Source organism: Schistocerca cancellata, chromosome 6 (genome assembly GCF_023864275.1).
Source record: "Schistocerca cancellata isolate TAMUIC-IGC-003103 chromosome 6, iqSchCanc2.1, whole genome shotgun sequence".
Taxonomy (NCBI): Eukaryota; Metazoa; Arthropoda; class Insecta; order Orthoptera; family Acrididae; genus Schistocerca; species Schistocerca cancellata.
Genome location: NC_064631.1, coordinates 502,296,500 through 502,318,238, shown reverse-complemented (window position 1 = coordinate 502,318,238; position 21,739 = coordinate 502,296,500). Strand labels below are relative to the sequence as shown.

Sequence of the window (21,739 nt, the reverse complement as noted above, 5' to 3'; positions counted from 1 at the left end):
AGGAAAAGATAGTCATATCAGATAACAAAATAAAGACAATATGGGATATAGTGAAGGAGGAGACCGGTAGAACCAGACATGAAGAGGAACAAATAGCATTAAGAGTAAATGATGCATTGGTGACAGATGTGTATAGTGTTGCAGAACTTTTTAACAAACGTTTTATAACTGTTACTGAAAAGATGGGGTTGTCAGGTTCGGTAGATGCTGCTATGGATTACCTTAGACCAGACATTTCAAGTAACTTCCATAATATGAATTTGACCCTCACTACCCCAACAGAAATAATGTCCATCATAAAATCTTTAAAATCAAAAACATCTAGTGGGTATGATGAAATATCAACAAAGTTAATTAAAGAATGTGATTCTGAGCTAAGTAACATATTAAGCTATCTGTGTAACCAGTCTTTTATCAGTGGAATATTTCCTGAATGGCTGAAATATGCTGAAGTTAAGCCACTGTTTAAGAAGGGAGATAAAGAAATAGCATCAAATTTCCGTCCAATTTCACTGTTGCCAGCATTCTCAAAAATTTTCGAAAAAGTAATGTACAGTCGTCTTTATAACCATCTTATCTCAAATAACATACTGTCAAAGTCACAGTTTGGATTTCTAAAAGGTTCTGATATTGAGAAGGCTATCTACACTTACAGTGAAAATGTACTTAATTCATTAGACAAAAAATTGCAGGCAACTGGTATATTTTGTGATCTGTCAAAGGCATTTGACTGTGTAAATCACAATATCCTTTTAAGTAAACTAGAATATTATAGTGTAACAGGAAATGCTGCAAAATGGTTCAAATCTTATATCTCTGGCAGGAAACAAAGGGTGTTATTAGGAAAGAGACATGTATCAAGCTATCAGGCATCATCCAACTGGGAACTAATTACATGTGGGGTCCCACAAGGTTCCATTTTGGGGCCCTTACTTTTTCTTGTGTATATCAATGACCTTTCATCAGTAACATTACCAGATGCCAAGTTTGTTTTGTTTGCTGATGATACAAACATTGCAATAAATAGCAAATCAAGTGTAGTCTTAGAAAGATCAGCCAATAAAATATTTGTGGACATTAATCACTGGTTCCTAGCCAATTCTTTGTCACTAAACTTTGAAAAAACACACTACATGCAGTTCAGAACTTTTAAGGGGTGTCCCAAGAGTATATGTCAAACATAGAAGATAGAAGAAGTGGACAGTGTTAAATTCTTGGGATTACAGCTTGATAATAAATTCAACTGGGAGGAGCACACCACAGAACTGCTGAAGCGTCTTAACAAATCTCTGTTTGCAATGCGAATTTTGTCAGACATAGGGGATATAAAAATGAAAAAGCTGGCATACTATGCTTACTTTCATTCCATAATGTCATATGGGATTATTTTTTGGGGTAATTCATCAAGCCAAGCTAAAGTTTTCCGGGCACAAAAACATGCAGTAAGAATTATATGTGGTGTGAACTCAAGAACATCCTGCAGAGGCCTGTTTAGGGAACTAGGGATACTAACTACAGCTTCCCAATATATTTATTCCTTAATGAAATTTGTCATTAAAAATATATCACTTTTTCAAACCAACAGCTCAATTCATGGAATCAATACTAGAAATAAGAATAATCTTCACAAGGATTTAAAGTCACTTAGACTTGTACAAAAAGGTGTGCATTATTCAGGAACACACATTTTCAATAACTTGCCAGCAGCCATAAGAAGCTTAACTACCAATGAAATTCAGTTTAAGAGAAGCCTAAAGGATTTATTGGTGGCCAACTCCTTCTACTCCATTAATGAATTTCTTAGTAAAACCAACTGATTTGTATATAAGTACAACATAACTTCTGCACAATTTCAGTGCAGTAATGTGTTCACTGAAAATTTGTGTGTCTGTGTGTGTGTGTGTAGTTGTGTGTAAGTATAATCTAACTTCTGCACCATTTCAGTGCAGTAATGTGTTCATTGTAAATAAGTATTTCAGTAGTTGTATTACATGTTTATTACCTTACAAATAAATAAAAAACTTTTTTATTTTAAATTCAGTGCATTAGTATTTGTAAAATGACTCTTAGTGTTCATTAAAATATGATGATCATTCCACTTGGGACCTGTGGAATGGTACATTAGCTTATTTGTTTTAGTTGTAAATATTTGTCATGTATTGTTGTATTTCTGACATGTTCCACATCCTGGAGGACCTCCTCACTACGGATCAATTGGAATGAAAGTAAATCTAATCTAATCTAATTACATTGCCACAAAAGTCTTTGGTCACTTACCAAGCAGCATCAAAAGTCTGACAGATAATCAACCAGCATTTAAAAACAAATTAAAAGAATTTCTGAATGACAACTCCTTCTACTCAATACATGCTTTGTTCATATATAAATTAGTAATTTTACAATTGTTAAAAAAAACTGAATCATGTCACAGAAACCTTTTGTAAAATTAACATGATTCACATCAATATCTAATCTAATCTATACCTAGGAAAAATCCATTCATATTGGATAAAATGCATTTAGTGTCTTCTGTCAGAACATATGAAGCGTAATTAACAAAGAGGATGAACTTATCATAGCTATACAGGAAAGTGGAAAAATAGATTGGAAATTGACATTGTATGACATTACTGACTAGGAGACTCTGTCTGAGGTTGTTTGGTGACCAGTCAGAAGTCTTTCTATTTGATTCAATGTGGACATCAGTGAAACTGTGCAAAAATGAATAGGCTGACACATTATTCGATGTTGAATAAATATTATTATTATTATTATTATTATTATTATTATTATTATTATTAACCCCCCGACCCCAGTGAAGAAGATACCAACCCCAGCTGGAAATCGAACCTGGGACACCTTGATCTAGAAGCAGTGGTGCTAAACATTAGACCACAAGTTGCAGACATTGAACATATTTATTTTAATGAATACAAGCTTATTTGTTATTACTGCAGAAGTTGTAAGAAGAAGGGAGTGACTATATATGCAAAAGCTGGAGCAGCAGTTTAAGCATTATGCTACAATAGTGGATCAAAAACACTCAACTTTATAGTACAGACAGTTTACAGGCCTCAAGATGGAAATATCTTATATTCCATAATGCAACTAGAGATAATTTTAATGAGGTTATGCAGACGTAACTAGTGACTAAATGTTTGTGGCAACTTCAAAGTTGATTGTTTGTCATATGGTAATGATTGAGAACACCTAGCGTTATTGCTGTTCAGCTTTGGATTATTTGCCACACTTACATTCCTTCTGATTACTGAGGACATAGTGCAACACAATTTGTTTTTAAACCCAACAGTCTTCAGTGGCTTATTTGAAAAACTTATTAAGTCTGGCTTCTCTGACCATATTAATAACGAAATAAACCATTTCCAATTGACACAGATTGTAGATGAAAAGTACTATATCACAGCATTGTAAACAATGACTGGAAACAGTGTTTAGAGAGAAATTATACAAAAAACTAAGGGAAGAGATTTATAACATATTCAAAGTAGATGGAAAATTTAAATCTTCCTTAAACATATTCATACAAAACAGTGAGTCTTGTTTTCCACTAAAGGAAAAAAGGATAAAATTGAAAAGAAGCGAGGATAAGTGATGTCTAGCTCACGAAATGAAAGTATTTTGTGCGATGAAGAGGGTGTTCTACCTAATTCAGAGGACAAGCTGTAGTCATGAATTTTAAAAAGTGGTGGACATACAATTCATTTGCTTGAATTTACTGTCATTAACATGAAAAGCATTAAGGAGAATAAATGTTGTTTATTGTTAATACAGTGTACAGATTAAGTGCTTTTGATTTGCTTCTCTTTTGTAAATGTATACCTTGACTCATTCCACATTCCTGAATTGTTGATAGGATATGTGGAATATAATGAATGACTGAATGATCTATCTGTTGTGTCAGCTACTGTGGGAATCAGCACCCCCACAAACAAGGAAGGAGAAAAGTTGCAATGGCCAGTGGCAGGAATCCAAAATGATCTGTACATAATACTTGCAAATTATTTCTTTTGCTAAAAAAGAAAGAAATATAACTTCTCATTATGTGTTGGCTTGATGTGCTTCCTTTGCCTCCTACATGCAATTACTTTTAAACACTATTACTGCCTGCAGGATGCAGGCTAAGTATCATCTTCCTAATACTGAGTACTGATAGTCTCAAAGTCTGCAATCGATCTGGGTCCAGCCACCGATGGGCAGTGGTTAAGTTAGTGCTGATGGGAGTGTTGAACTCTGTCTTCCTGGAGGTGTGGCACTGCTCGCTCTTTCCATTGACACACAGGTCAGAACCTTTTTGATGCCATTTCAAGGTGCTGCACTGGTCAATGTACAGTCAATGCTTTAGGATTGCACACTAACCACATGGCAAGAAAAGCCTGTGCTCTTTTCTCCAGAATGTTAACACACACTCCTGCAACTATCTCACTTAGTCATAAGTAAACAAGCTATCTTCCTCAACATTTACACCATATATCTTTGATGCTCCATAAAAATTACATCTCCATTGATGTCACTAACTGACAAGACCACACCACAATTTTGGTATATGTTACCCATTTAATCCCAAAAAATCCCACCACTGATGCCTAGGTACCTTTGGATATCACATCTACAATACGAAGAAGAAGTTATCCAAATGTGTTGACAATCTTGCTACAGGTTTTATAGACAGACAATAAACTGCCTAGTTGATCCATAAGCATATTTATTCATTAACAAATCACCACTACTGATAATTATACACCAAAAAGTATTCTCTTTCACCCAGTGTAACACAGGGTTTGAGAAATGTATTCTTTATCAGAACACTGTATACTTCTCATCTTCCCTGGGATGAAGACAAGAGTTTACATTCCCCAAAGTGCTATTCCAACCCCCACCCAATGTAATCAATATCCTAAGTACATTCTTATAGTACTTTACTTCCAGTCCTGCACCTCACAGTTCATTCTCCCTCTGTAGGCACTCCAGATGCAAGTCCCATCCCATACACCCAACCAACACTTGTTACTGTAAGTCTAGTGACAGGTATTTCTTATTCAGTCATAAGTAGGGCCACATATGAGAGCAGTCACATCATCTATCAGCTCTGCTGCAACCAATTTGCAGTCATCTACATACTTAATAACAAGCTGCATCACCAATCTGTGACCAATCACAAACTCAACCACCCAGTTGCTAATCATATTTCTAATCACAAAACCAACTACTTCAACAGCTGCCACAATACTCATGCCATATACATTGAAGAAAAATGCCCCTCCAGCACACACACACTACTCCTATAATCCCACTGGCCTAAACCACTCCAGTCCCTACCTGTCTCAAGATTCCTCTTTTCTATCAATTACACACACTAATCATTCAGCTATTTGATGGCTATCATGACATATGAATCACAATTGTGATGACTAACAGTGTGAAATTTTGTAACTTTTTTCTCAGATAACTGTAAATTGTGAGTTAAAATAAATGCATGTAGTAAATCCAAGGACAAAATTAAGAAACTGGATGAGCATATTTCTACTTTATCAGTGTTAATTTAAAAATTAAAAAATTCAGGGAGGTAAACATGAGTCAATGAAGAAGCAAGACACTAATATTTCAGTAGAATACTTCAGAGAAAGTTCCATACTATCAAAACAACTTAAATTTTGTGAATGATGACCAATTTCAGGTACTTTCAAATATGGACTGTCACAGTGCAGTGAATAAGGAACAACATGGAAAAAATGGCCTGGAGACAAAAAAGGAAGAATTTTTATGAAAAGCAACAGAAAGTGACTGAATAACATTAATTTGCCAACTTCAGCTTTTTAGAAAAAGTGATTGATTGTCCTAATCCAAAATGAGATATTTCACACTGCAACAGTAGGGTTGCAAGTAGCATGCACATATAAAACTGATCTGTATGCAAATATTCAAGGGTGAGAAATAGCCACTGAGTTGCAGAAATTTTTGTAAGTCAGCAGCATATGAAACCAGGTGTCAATTTCTAGGCAGTGACTGCTATCAGTCTTGAAATATTTTCAAGACTGATCAACAGTGATTTCTGCATATTGCTTGCTAGAACACATGATGTAGCAAAGAACAATATTGTTTTTTTGTTTCACAATTATGCTTTTAGGCTTGGTGATGGTGAAGTCAATCTGCTTCACAGATGCAATCAGACTTTTGGAAAGAACTACCTCAAAGAGAACAATATAGGAAAGAGGGTGATAGGGTCATCTTGAATGGGGAGGGAAATTTTGGATGATCACACAATATCTTCCAGCTGCTTCAATAAACCTTTCATTGCAGCAACTGGAAGACGGGAGCAGTGGAAGAACGAAGCACAGTACTGTTCAGGAGACTCAGCCTGGTTTGCTAAAGAGTCAAAAACATATAGGGTACTGGGGCTGGGGTATATGGGTACACCCTAGACTAGAGAGCAATCTCTCGGGAAGCTGGCCAAATCATCCCACGTGGAAACTGTAGGGTCCTTTTTAAAAATTTTGAGGGTTTCCTGAAAGTTTGGGATAGTGTTTTGGAGAAGCTAAACATTGGATGCAAAATTGTAAATGTCACCAAACATGGACAACTAAATATCAGTACATTATTGGACAGCCAGGAAAACAAACATTATGGGGATTACAATGTATCCTAAAGAGTTAACTAGTTACTTGGGCATATGCCCACTTGGATATCTGATAATGCAACAGCTCAGTACATCATGTGATGACCAATTATGAAAATATTGTGTCAATAAATGTTGTAAATCAACATATCTCTGGTCATTAAGGTCAGACATTATTGATAGAATTTGGACCTCAGCATTATTATGCCAAGAAGAAATCTGAGACAATAATTTTGGGAATCAGAATGGAAAATGCTTTTAGAACTTTTAGTTTGGAACATAGATATTACTACCCCAGTAAAGAAAATAAATGTCTATAAAAGTTAGCCTTCGCAAACAAAACTAGTACTAGATAATAAAACGGAAAGGCTGAAAGGAAGAATGGAGAACATGTTCAGAGTGTACAGACTGGTCAGTTTGGAATCACATAGGGAGCTCTATAAAATTGCTAATACTAGTATCACATAGGAGACTAAAAGCAGAACACATTAGCTAACAGATATAACAAAAATAATCAGTGTTTGAAAATGTAATATGTATTGATAAAAAAATGTCTACTCACCAAGTGGCAGCCGAAGAAAACACAAAAGATGTGAAAATGCACAAGCTTTCAGAGCCAGTGGCTCTTCATCTGGCAAGAGGGCTGAAGGGAAAGAAGGAGGTATGAAGGAAAAGCACTGATGAGGTTTAGGACGTGGGAAGAATTACAAAAAAGTAGCCCAAAACCCTAGATCATGGGAGTCTTACTGGATGAGAAGAGAATGGAGGAACATTTTTAAAAAGGATTTTGAAACTGATGTATATGTAAATGTCTATACAATAAGGAACTCTCTCTCTCTCTCTCTCTCTCTCTCTCTCTCTCTCTCTGAGTGTGTGTGTGTGTGTGTGTGTGTGTGTGTGTGTGTGTGCGTGCGTGTGTGTGTGTGTGTGTTTTATGAGATGGACAGACAGAGGTGGTGGAGGAGATGGGCAGAGAAAGGCAGAGAGAGAAGGAGAAGGAAATGGACTTATTCAGGGGTGAGGGGAAGATGGACAGAGGGAGAGGTGGAAAGGATATGGGCAAGAGAGGGTTGAGAAGGAGGTGGAGAGTGGGAGGGAAGAGGGGATGGACAGAGGGCAGGGTGAGGAGGAGTTGGACAAAGAGGAGGGAAGGAGGAGATGGAGAAAGAGAGAGGAGGAAGAGATGGACAGAGAGGGGGAGAAAGAGATGGACAGAGAGAGAGAGGGGGAGAAAGAGATGGACAGAGAGAGAGAGGGGAGGAGGGGAGGTGTAGTAAGCCGATAGAGGATATAGAGGGGTAGTGGGCAGATGGAAAAGGAAGTGCAGTGGGTGTAAGATACCCCTACTGCAGCTGTGGATAAGGGTGAGAAAGGTATTATGTAAAAAAGTTCTAAAATGCAGGAATTAATAATGCACTACCCCATTGCAACAGAAGAAAAGAGTGAAAAGAACCTTCACAAGTGAGTAAACTTGTCAAATTTTTTTTGGTCTTGACTCTTCAGACAGTTTCCATTGGGATGACTGGGCTTTTGTTTCAACTTCATACCCATATACCCATGTTTCATTACCTGTTATAACCTTCTTTAGAAATTCTGGCTCATTGTCAACTTCATTCAGCAGTTCCAGAGCAATGTCTACGTAATGTTGTTTTTGGTTGAAATTCAACAATTTCAGAAGAAAGTCATTGGTAATTGATGTGCTACAGTGTCCAGTGCAGTCATCATCTCCACATCTCCTCCACCCTCTTTGAAATGTTCATTCCACTTGTAAAACTCTTGTCTTAGTACATTCACCAAAAGCCTCAGTCAACATTTTGAATCTTGTGCTGCACTTCTCCCGTTTTTCAAGCAAAATTTAATTCAAATTCTGTGTTCCATCTTTCCAAAAGTGAAAGTTTGCCAAGCACTCAAAAACAGTTATAAGTTTTTCGACTGTCAACAATAAACTATATATTCAAAATAGTTGAAAATGCAAACATACAAGAGAAATGTCTACAAACAAGATAAAAAAATTTGAATATCGGATGTATAAATCTGACAAAAATAAAAAAATTCCCATTAGTTTTTGATCATGCCTAGTATGCCAAAAGTATGAAGTGCATTTTGTGCATTATTTGTGCTGCTGAAAGTCTTAACCAGGTCACGAGAATGAGCCAGTTCATTTGTCACCATGTCTAGGGACCAAAGATCATGCTACACAGCTGAATACCACAGATAACTTTAACATTCTGTCTGGGGTCACATAGCAGTGAATCAGATATATAATCATGAAATATACATGATGTACATGAATGTACATCACCCACAGACATATTTCAGAACTTTTCCTCTTTATGTAATATGGAAGCATAACTTTGGTGTATAAATAACATACACTGATAAGTAAAAACATTATGTCCTGTTTAAAGCTTGATCCACCTTCCAAGTACAATAGAGTAGCAATTCTGTATGATATGGATTTTAAAGTCCTTGGTAAGTTTGTGGCACCCGATGTCTATGTGCAGGTCATGCAATTGATAGTGTCCCAGTTATGTTGCATTGGGTTAAGATCAGGTGAATTTGTTGGCCAAGACATCAATGCGAAGTCACTATCATGTAGTCACTATAACATGATGATGGACTTGTGACATGGATAGGTATCCTGCTGAAATAAACCAAAATCTTCGAGGAAGACATCAAGTATGAAGGGATGCAGGTGGTCCTCAGTAATGTTTCACATAGTCTACACCCATTGCGGTGCCATTGATAACTACCACAGATCCCATGGAATCCCAGATGAATATCCCCCATAGCATAATACTGCCGCTAACAGCCTGCGTCCTTGGTGCGGTGCACGATTCAAGCAGCACTCGCCTGTATGACAGTGTATCCGAACACGAACATCAGTCTGGTTTAATAAAAAATGTGATTGATCTGACTAGGCTATCCATTTCCATTGATACATGGTCCCAGCTTGATGATTCCATGCCCAATGCAATTGTAAGTGATGATATCATTGGATCTGCTGAAGTTATATGTTCAACAACGACACTGAAGAATGCACTCCCAAAAACCTGTGCCTGCACTAGCATTGTACTCTGTCACCAAACAAGGTGGCATAGTGGTTATCACAATGGATTTACATTTGCGAGGACAACAATTCAAATACATGTCCAGCCATCCAGATTCAGGTTCTCTGAGATTTTCCTAAATTGCTTCAGGAAAGTGCCAGAGTGGTTCCTTTGAGAAGGCATAGCTGATATCCTTCACCACCCTTGAAATATTCCTAGCTTGTGCCCCGTCTCTAATGACATTGATGTTGACAGGACATTAAACCCTAATCTTCCTTCATTACATTTTTATACACTGTTACCGAATCTCCCACAGATCACTATCTTCCCACTTTACAGACTATGCAAGCATCAGGCCTCCACATTCTGTGATGAGGTGGGGACATCCAACACCTTGACACCTTCTTATGGTTTCACTGTCCTGCTCTTCAACCACTTAACATAGATGCTTGTGGGTCATGGCAATAGCATGTGAACAGCCAATCAGCTTTGTCATATCCAAGATGCTCATCCCAAGTGCCAGGCAATAACAGTCTGTCCTCTGTCAAAGTCGCTTATGTCAGCGTATTCCCATTTTCAGCCCAGATAATCACCTGAATTATTCACCATTAATCTCTGCTTCACTTACTTACTTTCCTTGGCATGTCACTGCCCAAAACCCCAACAAGGGGCATTCAATCTTGTAGTGGCACTAGTCATAATGTTTTGACTCACCAGTGCATAAGTAAATCTCCTGACATTGTCCATTCATGTAACAATACATGTTCCAAGCAGAAAGTTAAATAAAATATAAAAGTGTCAGTTCGCATGTTTCTGCTGGCACTGAGAGCCACTGGTCATCTATCCCCACTGGTGTAAGAAACAGTTTCAGTTAATTTTAAATTTTGTTGTATTGTCAGTTGAGAAGTATTTTGCTTATGATTACTATATTGAAACTGAAGATTTTGCAAGTTCTACAATTACTCATCTAAAAAGAATTTTGTGTGGATGCTGATAACCTCAATCACAAGCACCCTGAAACTGAATCAATAGCAGAAAACCACTACTTTTATAAACTGTGACTTCATTATTTGCAGTAAATTCTTTGCAATTTAATTTGATGAGGTTTTAAAGATATTATTCAAGAAAGATGTTTCCAAAACTAATGTTGGCATGATATAACAGAAAGGTTCTCCACACATCACAGTAGATCAGGCTTTTATAATGAGGAATCTGTCATTCATTCACATTTCCTGTTTCATAAATCCCTTCATGAAGGAGAGCCATCAGGGCAGTAGTAAGTGTCCCTGTACAGTATATGACAACCAATCATCCTTAATGCTAATTTGCTGGGACTGATAATCATGGGAATTACATCTTGATTTCTTTAATACAGAGGGGTCAAGAAAAATGTAGATACTCTTTAATAGTTAATATCTTTGGAACAAAGTGACATATCATTGCAATTTTGCATGGTAGTGTAGTCCATTGCTTTCTCAACAGATCTTGGTGCACATTTTCCAGCAGTGATCGTTCAGCAATGAATAAAGTAAGATTGTTGTTTGACAATATGAGGCCGTATTGAAGTGGAATTGGAAGTACGGAACTGTGACGGGGGTACAATGGTAGTGGTGTAATTTGTATGGAACTCAGTCACCAACATGCACAACAATTTATCATATTTGGAATAAATTTGGAGCTGACGGTACTGTTCAGGATATGCATAAGGAAAGGTCTGGCAGACCAAAGGCATCAACAAGTCCAGCTTCCAGCACTGCTGTGTTGCAACATTTTATTAGGTCACCTCAAAAATCTGTGAAGTAGGATGCATATGAAAGTGGGGGAAGCTGATTAAGTGTACGACAAATTCTGAAGGCTGCAAAGTGGAAAATGTACATTTCAAGAGCACTGCACGCTACGAATGAGGATGACCCAGGTCGAAGGTTGGAGTACTGTGAGTGGTTTGAAGGCATGTTTAATGAGGATGGTGTTCAGGGGTGGTTATCTGGTCTTACAAGGCACAATTCAAACTGAATGGTACTATAAATTGCCACAACTGTGTGTACTGGGCTCCTGAACATCCTCACATTCATGTGGTCAGTCATGTTAATCTACTGGCTGTTAATGTGTGGTATGGTCTGTCAGTGCGCAGTTTGATTGGGCCATTCTTCTTTGAAGATACTGTAACTGGTGAGCTTTATCTTCATATGGTGCAATCTGAGAGGTGTTTGGAAATGAAAGATTTTACCTAAAAAAATATTGTGCTCCACCTCACTATCACAGAGATGTCTGAGCCTACTTAGATGAAAATCCACAATGATGATGGATAGGTTGAAGAGGAGCTGTTGAGTATCCATCACAGTCTCCAGACCTTACACATCTTGACTTCTACCTATGGGGACCCTGAAAAATGAAGTTTATCAACAGAAGGCAGCTAAACTGAACAAGCTATGAGAAACCATCAAGGTGTCCTGTGAGCTATCACTCTGGCAACACTGACAGCCATTGTTCAGTGGCTTCAACATTGTTTGGCTGATAATGTGGTTCACTTTGAACAATTTAGCTTAACCTACTCTTTTACATGTGGGCAATAAATAGAGGGCATTCGCTATGAAGTATGATGTAAACCTAGGTTAGCTCCATGGATTTGTAAACAGTGGCCTCAGTTGGACTAGTGCTTGCACATACCTGAGTTAGAGTGGAATATGTGTCATTATAATTACATTAAATCTACATGACTACTTGTAAAGCACTAATGATAGCTGCACTATCAGTTGAAATCTAGATTTGCAATGCAATAAACAAGCATCAACTCCCCAGCTAATTTGTCTCTTCCCTGAGGCAGGCCACTGCAACTTGGGCAAAATGTCTATTTTTTTTAGTATTTAAAGTATTTTGTATGATGATGTGACAGTACATCCAAAAGGATTTTAATGAAATTGGCAATGCCTTCAAAAGACTAAGTACTTATATCAATGACCTGTAAGGGCAGGAAGTGAGTACTGTGAGTGGTTTGAAGGCATGTTTAATGAGGATGGTGTTCAGGGATGGTTATCTGGTCTCAAAAGGCACAATTCAAACTGAATGGTACTATAAATTGCCACAACTGTGTGTACTGGGCTCCTGAATGTCCTCACATTCATGTGGTCAGTCATGTTATTCTACTGGTTGTTAATGTGTGGTGTGGTCTGTCAGTGCGCAGTTTGATTGGGCCATTCTTCTTTGAAGATACAGTAACTGGTGAGCTTTATCTTCATATGGTGCAATCTGAGAGGTGTTTGGAAATGAAAGATTTTACCTAAAAAAAATATTGTGCTCCACCTCACTAGGTGGAACTACTGAGGAAGATGAAGGAAAAGTTACTCAATGATTTGGCATTTCTCAAGAGGTTCCATGACAACGCTGTCATTCTGAGATTCCTCAGAATTCCACCCCAGCTGGATACCATCTACAAGTGAGCTGGCCATTGTTTGTTGAGGGAAAGGATCCAACAACTACATAGCAGTCCGGACACCAACAACAGAGTGCTGGTCCTGAAGCATCCATGGTTATCAATGAAACTGTCAGCAATTGGAGCAAAATTCATGAAATACGTAAGAGAAGACTGCATGGAAAAATAATTCCTCTGCAGTCACTAGAAGAAGAAATTTAAATAACTGACAGGGATGGCACATGGTACATGGAAAGGAGTGGGTGCATCTCAGACCATCACAAACCTGTTGTCAGAAACTGCCAGCTATGCAACAGCGTCATTACTGTCCAAGGATTAAACTTTGCAGTGATGCCAAATAAAAAAAAAAGCACTCCGTCTTCAGGCCATGAGTGGCCTACCAGGACCATCCAACCACCGTGTCATCCTCAGTGGAGGATGCGAATAGGAGGGGCGTGTGGTCAGCACACCGCTGTCCCAGTCGTTATGATGGTATTCTTGACCGAAGCCGCTACTATTCGGTCGAGTAGCTCCTCAATTGGCATCATGAGGCTGAATGCACCCTGAAAAATGGCAACAGCGCATGGCAGCCTGGATGGTCACCCATCAAAGGGCCGACCACGCCTGACAGCGCTTAAGTTCGGTAATCTCACAGGAACAGTTGTATCCACTGCGGCAAGGCCATTGCCTAATGCCAAATGGGAGAGGTAATCAAAATACCGAAGCAGCCTGACAATATCAACAGGGTAGATGGCTACAGGCTCTTAGCAGTCATGGTGTGACAGACCAGATGTGATTGCAGGCCACAGTCTCACTGAACTCTGCTGCGACCAGCTAAACAAACAATGTTTGCGCAAAGATGAGACTGCATCAGCTGTAAGTCTTTTGTTTATAGGCACAACTGAATCACAGTATTTTAGCTGCATCATCAGTTGCAATAAAAGTAAGTCATGTTCTCATCGAGAAAAGAGAGTGGGTGACCCAGCACTAATAATGAGCAACTTTTGCTAAGTAGCAAATGTCAGACATAAAATAATTAGATTTTTCAATGTCCTGTGTTGACATGAGAATCTCGTCTTTCTTGTACAAGCTTCTTAGGTTCTGGTGGACAAGTCCAACTGTATTATGATTTTTACCGTTTGTGCTGTCCAAAACATCATCTTTTGTTTTTCTGGTGATTGCTGCAAACTCTGTCTATTGTTATTCAGTAGCTCTACTTTCTGGAAACATTTACACTAAAAAGGCCCTGTGGAACTAATCAAAATCACATGGATTGAACAGATGGTGCTCTTGTTACACTGGATGTTCTGGAAATCAGTTGTGTAAGTAAGCTCTTACCAGAAACATTCAGATGTAACTTCTATCATGGTATGTAGGGTGTGACTGTATGAAGAGTGGTGCATCAGCCACCCATGAGTGATTGCTATATTCTGTAAAGTGACTTCTGAGGCTCTACACTTACATTTTCAACAGAACACTTCATCCAGAGGCTGTTATATTTCCCAAAGAGTTGCGTAATCTTCACATTTGAGCGAGAATTATTCCCAGCAAGGTGCATGATCTCATCATTAATCACATAGCTGTAGTCCAAATTGTTTGCAGAAATCCCCAGGGAGCCTGTCACATGTGACATTGCTGAGTCCTGCACTTTGCTTAAGAATAATAGTTACCTGGTATTCATTACCCAAAGGATTCTATATTAGTCCAGGCATCCCCCTCCAATGACAACTCCTATCACAAGGGCCCTGACAACTCCCTAGCAGAAGGGCCCTCTTAGTATTTCCAGCCTCCCAACTTCTACTAACCTTAGCTTCCACTTTTCTCCCATCCTTGTCACAATGAACACTCCTGGAAATGGAAAAAAGAACACATTGACACCGGTGTGTCAGACCCACCATACTTGCTCCGGACACTGCGAGAGGGCTGTACAAGCAATGATCACACGCACGGCACAGCGGACACACCAGGAACCGCGGTGTTGGCCGTTGAATGGCGCTAGCTGCGCAGCATTTGTGCACCGCCGCCGTCAGTGTCAGCCAGTTTGCCGTGGCATACGGAGCTCCATCGCAGTCTTTAACACTGGTAGCATGCCGCGACAGCGTGGACGTGAACCGTATGTGCAGTTGACGGACTTTGAGCGAGGGCGTATAGTGGGCATGCGGGAGGCCGGGTGGACGTACCGCCGAATTGCTCGACACGTGGGGCGTGAGGTCTCCACAGTACATCGATGTTGTCGCCAGTGGTCGGCGGAAGGTGCACGTGCCCGGCGACCTAGGACCGGACCGCAGCGACGCACGGATGCACGCCAAGACCGTAGGATCCTACGCAGTGCCGTAGGGGACCGCACCGCCACTTCCCAGCAAATTAGGGACACTGTTGCTCCTGGGGTATCGGCGAGGACCATTCGCAACCATCTCCATGAAGCTGAGCTACGGTCCCGCGCACCGTTAGGCCGTCTTCCGCTCACGCCCCAACATCGTGCAGCCCGCCTCCAGTGGTGTCGTGACAGGTGTGAATGGAGGGACGAATGGATACGTGTCGTCTTCAGCGATGAGAGTCGCTTCTGCCTTGGTGCCAATGATGGTCGTATGCGTTTTTGGCGCCGTGCAGGTGAGCGCCACAATCAGGACTGCATACGACCAAGGCACACAGGGCCAACACCCGGCATCATGGTGTGGGGAGCGATCTCCTACACTGGCCGTACACCACTGGTGATCGTCGAGGGGACACTGAATAGTGCACGGTACATCCAAACCGTCATCGAACCCATCGTTCTACCATTCCTAGACCGGCAAGGGAACTTGCTGTTCCAACAGGACAATGCACGTCCGCATGTATCCCGTGCCACCCAACGTGCTCTAGAAGGTGTAAGTCAACTACCCTGGCCAGCAAGATCTCTGGATCTGTCCCCCATTGAGCATGTTTGGGACTGGATGAAGCGTCGTCTCACGCGGTCTGCACGTCCAGCATGAACGCTGGTCCAACTGAGGTGCCAGGTGGAAATGGCATGGCAAGCCGTTCCACAGGACTACATCCAGCATCTCTATGATCGTCTCCATGGGAGAATAGCAGCCTGCATTGCTGCGAAAGGTGGATATACACTGCACTAGTGCCGACATTGTGCATGCTCTGTTGCCTGTGTCTATGTGCCTGTGGTTCTGTCAGTGTGATCATGTGATGTATCTGACCCCAGGAATGTGTCAATAAAGTTTCCCCTTCCTGAGACAATGAATTCACGGTGTTCTTATTTCAATTTCCAGGAGTGTATCTAAACTACTTGGGTTATCCATGCACTTTCAGCCACAGTCCCAGAACAGTGGGGCTGCTAGATTGTAGGTAACAAACTTGTAGCTTCTCTTTAATATAGCACAGTGGGACCACACATTCTGTAATTGATGATTCCAGAATACTCAGTACATATGTTGCATATTATACTAACTTTGTTTATGTGTATAATTGAGATTATACTTAATTTAATTCACTTGGTGTGTCATCTGTAAGTAATTTTGTACTACACAGCCAGTTTAATAATGAAATTAACTGTCTCCAAAAACAGTCTGGTTTGTGAAAGCATAAGTATTCTTAGCATTTCAGACTCTTCATAATTTCAGTAATTTGAATATTAGTAAAGAATATTGTTACTGAGGTCAATTTGATGTAATTCCACACAACATCATGAATGTCTTAGTAAATTATTAGCAAGATTGTAACTTTACAACAAGCCAATGCCTTTCCAATCTGAAATCTATTTTTAATTGTAATAATCATGTGTGCCATACTGTAGAAATATGTTACACATTCTTGTAAAATTATATAAGGTATGCGGTGCAAGCCAAATAAGGGGAGTTGTTAGCATGCTTCTGGGATGCAACTCCATACAACCTGAATGTATAAAATTTAATTTTTTGACTGTATGAAACAGTTTAGTTAATATTCAGTATCAACTATGTTATTTCAAAGCTTGAGTGTTGTTGAAGCTCCAGGCAGCAAGATTTTAAAATATGGACTTGGTTCAATGCACAGTTACCCCCTCAACATCAAATGAACAACAGCTTAAAAGATAAGTGAAATGAATTCACAAGTTACGTTTCAATCCTTTTGTCAGATCTTTCAGTCTTTCCTTCTCATCCCATCTAGTAAGTAATCCATGATCCGTGCTTCTGGACGAATTTTCCATAGCTCTCCCCACTTCCTAAACCTCCCCACTCCTTTTCCTTCATCCCTCTTCCTTCCCCTCAAACCTTCTTCCAGAATTAGGAGCCACTGGCTCCAAAATATTGCACTTTTCCTTAACTTGTATATGTGTTTTCTCATGCCACTGCATTTATCCATCCAATTCTGCTATAGTTTCAAAAACCGATTATTTTCATTGATATGTTAGCCCCTGCCTGATCTGGCATGTTTGACCACAGTTCACTTATCTAGCTTATTCTTAAATTTGCTGCTCCCAGCTTCAGGTCTCAGCTGTTTGAGCCTTAGATAAAAGATAGAGGATTCAAAGGAAGATTAGAATTTAATGTCACATCTACAATCTGTTCATTGGAGATAGAGCATGAGCTTGGGGGTGGACATGGATGGGGTAGGAAATTCCTCTCAACTTGTTAAGGAAGCCACTTGAAACTTAAATCTGACTGCGAATACAATTTTTTAACTACTGCATTGTCTTACCCAGTTTTGAGAAATAGGGATGAAAGAGGAGTGAGGAGGAAAAGATAGGGTCTACAGGAAGATAGCAGAGTTAGTAAATCAAAGTATGCCATGTATTGTAATTAGTCATAATTGGCAAAAAAGACAATAAATAGTAGATTTTTTTTAAAGAAATGTAAAAATTTTCTGCACATGAAAGCAGATTTCAAGGAAAATGTCCCAAACCAACAAAATTTGATGAAGATTTTCAACATTGTGCTTATTAACTCACCATTCTAAAAGAGGAGCCTGTAAAATGTCAAAGAAGAATTGTTAGAATATGAATATTATCAATAACTGTCAAAACACATATACCAGAAGAACAGGTGGTACAAAAATGCCATAAAAAAAATCATCGTCATTGTTGTTGATGGTGATGGTAGTGGTGGCATTTTTCAAGAGGAGAACTTCAGTACTGGTCACAAGTTAGCATAAGCTGTAAATGAGAAGTACTGAAGCAAGAGATTTGTTAAGAAATGAGGATGGTAAGTTGGAAAGAAGAAAAAAAAAGCATTTTAAGAAAGATGAAAGTATAAAAAAGGGAAATAATAAATATGCTGAGTTTAAATAAGAGAAAATATTGCGTGTAGGTAAAAGAAAATAAAGGGAGTAATGTTGCACTTAGAGTATTTCATAATGGCAAGACAAGGAGTCTATGAATATTAATAGTGTAGTACGCACCTTTGTAGCAAAAGTATGCTCATCATCTGTATTATACTTCTCACTTTGTGGCAAGGCAAATTTATCAAGCGGAAGTGAAATTTCTAATGGCAGAGCACCATTTATCCACTGAAGAACTAACAACAGGAACATAGTTTTCAATAGTCCAACCTAAGTGAAGAACAACTATATTTTAACAAGTAAATCAAATAAGGATTTCAGTGTTTATTTAACTTACAAATGAAATAGGATTGAAATTTCAAAAACTGGTACAGTGGAATAATTTCTGTTTTTCATCATGCTGTGATAAATTAAAGGAATCTTAAGAATTTAAAGTTTCCACTTTTCTCAGCTTATGGTTTCACTTTTTAGTCTGAGATGTCTCAAAATGTAATAAAAGTTACATAGGAATGAATTCCACAAAAATCTGTCTTAAAAAAGTTGTAACAGTGAATGCTAGAGGAATAAAAATTGTGATTTTAACATGTAAGGAGACCCAGTGCAAATTAAACAATATTTTGTGTGATATTAAAGGTATATAACAGAAGTGCAAGTTCACTAGTAGGAAAAGTGTGTAATTTTCCCATTAGTGTGGGATATAACAACTAAAATATCTTGTGCGTAAAACAAACTTCATGACTGACAGACCCCTTTGCTATTAATTTTTGCATCATTTGTTGAAAATATCACAATGATACATACTCCACAAGTACCCAAGACAATGACTGTAACCAAATGAAAAACTGCAAGCCATTTTGGAGATAGATGATAAATAGTATTCAGCTGAATACCACAGAAGTACAGATCATAAAGCAACTTAACACAGTACGAAAAAGGCTTTGGAAATGGAGTTCATTTTAAATAGTTCAGCAATATCCAGCATAGATAAAGTAACAATGAGATCATTTTGCCCTACATATGAGAGTAAAAATGGAATGGCACATCAGTTTTAAAAGTCACATGCAAAGGGCTATGTAGTAGTAGTGGTAGTAGTAGTAGTAGTAGCAGTCTCTTTATTCATCCATAGATCTCTTTTTACTAGGGTATAGGACATGTCAAAGTATTTACAATTTTAGATCAATTTAAAATAAGCTAATTCGTAAACACATACATTTACGGGCTTCTAGTTAGAGACAATCATTAAATTTACTCGTGGTATACAATACTCATTTTTACAAATAACTTATTAAATAATGCAATGCCACACTGTTCACTCATATCTCACTATCAGTCACTGCACACACACTATACACACATTGTTTAAAACACATTGTTTCGTAACGCTTCATTCACTACACACACACACACACACACACACACACACACTGGTGATCTCTGGGCCATTTTCTGTACCACAACTTCCCATTTACTATCCTGAAAAACTGAGTCAGCATCCCTCTGTAATGAGTGAGATGTTGAGCTCAAGAAGATGAAGAGGTGCTAGTGTTGTGCTATGCATAACGTGGGGGTAAGTATTTATAGAAAAGGAAGAAAGAAGGGAAAAAAACATAGTGTGAAGGTGTTATGTGGAATGTTGGATGTTTTATAATCATTACTATTATTTATGTGTATAACATTTTTTTTCTACCAAACCCCTGCTCTCTTTTATCTAAGTAATTCTTCAATGTATAAAATGTATTGCATAAAGGTACTTTTTAGCTGCATTTTTAAATAAGTGTATTTTTGCAATTTCTTTAATCTCTTGTGGTAATTTATTGTACAGTTTTATTCCGTGGTAGAAAATGCTGTTTTGAGTTTTACATTTATCTTTTCTTAATAAATGTAAGTTGAGTCTAGCTCTTGTTCCATGGTCATGAACAGAGCTGTTTGTGCAGTAATTACCAATGTTATTTTTGATGTGTGCACCTGACTGGTAAATGTATTCACATGGTGCAGTTAAAATCCCCAGTGTTCTGAAAAGATCTTTACAATAAGCTCAACTACTATTTTTGGTTATTATTCTTAGGGCTCTTTTCTGGATTTTGAAAATTGTGTTCATATTCTGTGCATTTGTTCCCCAAAACAGAATGTCATAGCTAAGAATTGAGTGTTCACATGAATAGTATGTAATTCAGAAACCAGAGGCAAGAGAAGTGTAAAGAGCACCATGAAATGAAATCTGCTAATCCAAATCTTTTTATTGTAGTTATGATAATCACATATTATCTTAGTAGCTACAACTGCTTTCTCTTCTATCCTCTATTTCCACAGTATGAGATAAGTGATCAAAAGAAAGGTAGCAAACAATATTAGAGGTCTTTAAAATGTTTTTATTACCAAAATCATAAGAGATGTAGTGACAGTTCAGTTAGAGAAGCAGTGAGGCAAGGAAACACTCATGGACAGTTAGTTAAGGAAGCATCTTCCTTAACCTATACCACACAATCACACACAGTTTTCATAAAGATTTAACACAAGTATATAATTCAGAAAGAACTTTTCCACCCTGATAAAACCATTGGCTGTACCAAATCAGATAATGTAAATTAATAAGAAATGTATGCAAAGTAATTTGAAAACATGCTTCATTAGAAATTTTTTTACTATATTTCTTGTATATGATATGAAGTGGACTGCCTAAAACATGATAACATACCTGAAACCAGTTTAATGTATCATCAGGAACTGAAATTGCAGCTCCTTCAAAGTCACTGAAAGTTGTTTCAGCTATTTGAATATGAAAACAGATCAAGGAGACAATAAGTATTTTCACAAATAATGAAAACTGCATGTTGCTTGCTGATTGTTTCTGGAAAAATAAATCTCATTATACTTTTCAAGTATTAGAATGAACATTAATATAGAAACCTTGTTCACATTTCTTCATTGCAGACATCTTTCCTGCAATTATTTCAATTCATTTACAATGCTTACCTTACCACCAGGACTGTAGGCAATGGGTAGTTGTTGAAGACCTTTCTCGTTTGTACACTGGGCCCTCATTCTGTCAGTAGCTGAATACTAAATGCAACATAACTGTATGTAAGGAGTGACAGCTGCTAAATATTCATGGCAGGTATTCCAGTGGTGTTTACAAGACATCTCAGTCAGAAATGTGACAAGAATGTTAATGTTCTCAGTTCATACATTTAGTTTGATGTTATGGACAGTTAGGCTTTCTAATATTGTAATAATAATAATACAAATAATAATATAAATATCAGGAATGTTACATGTTGCTGTTTAATTGATTGATAAAATGTTAATAGAATTGGCAGTAACTGGTCCTAAAGTTTTCAGATGTTCAGTTTAATGTATTTTTAATTTTGTTTTAGTTTTTCTCAACCTTCTTTCACAAAT

The 21,739-nt window shown here is 38.2% G+C and overlaps 1 protein-coding gene across 3 annotated transcripts in view; it reads right to left on the bottom strand.

The window, feature by feature from the left end:
• Window positions 1-21,411, bottom strand: part of LOC126190836 (uncharacterized) — a 40,837-nt gene extending 19,426 nt beyond the window's left edge. For 2 of the 3 annotated variants that reach the window (XM_049931414.1, XM_049931412.1), the window contains exons 1-3: window positions 21,314-21,411; window positions 21,036-21,188; window positions 18,461-18,610 (exon numbers count right to left, since the gene is read on the bottom strand). In XM_049931414.1, coding sequence (XP_049787371.1) covers window positions 18,461-18,610; window positions 21,036-21,188; window positions 21,314-21,382 — 372 coding nt within the window. In that variant the 5' untranslated portion in view covers window positions 21,383-21,411. The remainder of the gene's footprint in view (window positions 1-18,460; window positions 18,611-21,035; window positions 21,189-21,313) is intronic. The other variant, XM_049931413.1, reaches the window with a different exon arrangement.
• Between the last annotated feature and the right edge of the window lie 328 nt (window positions 21,412-21,739).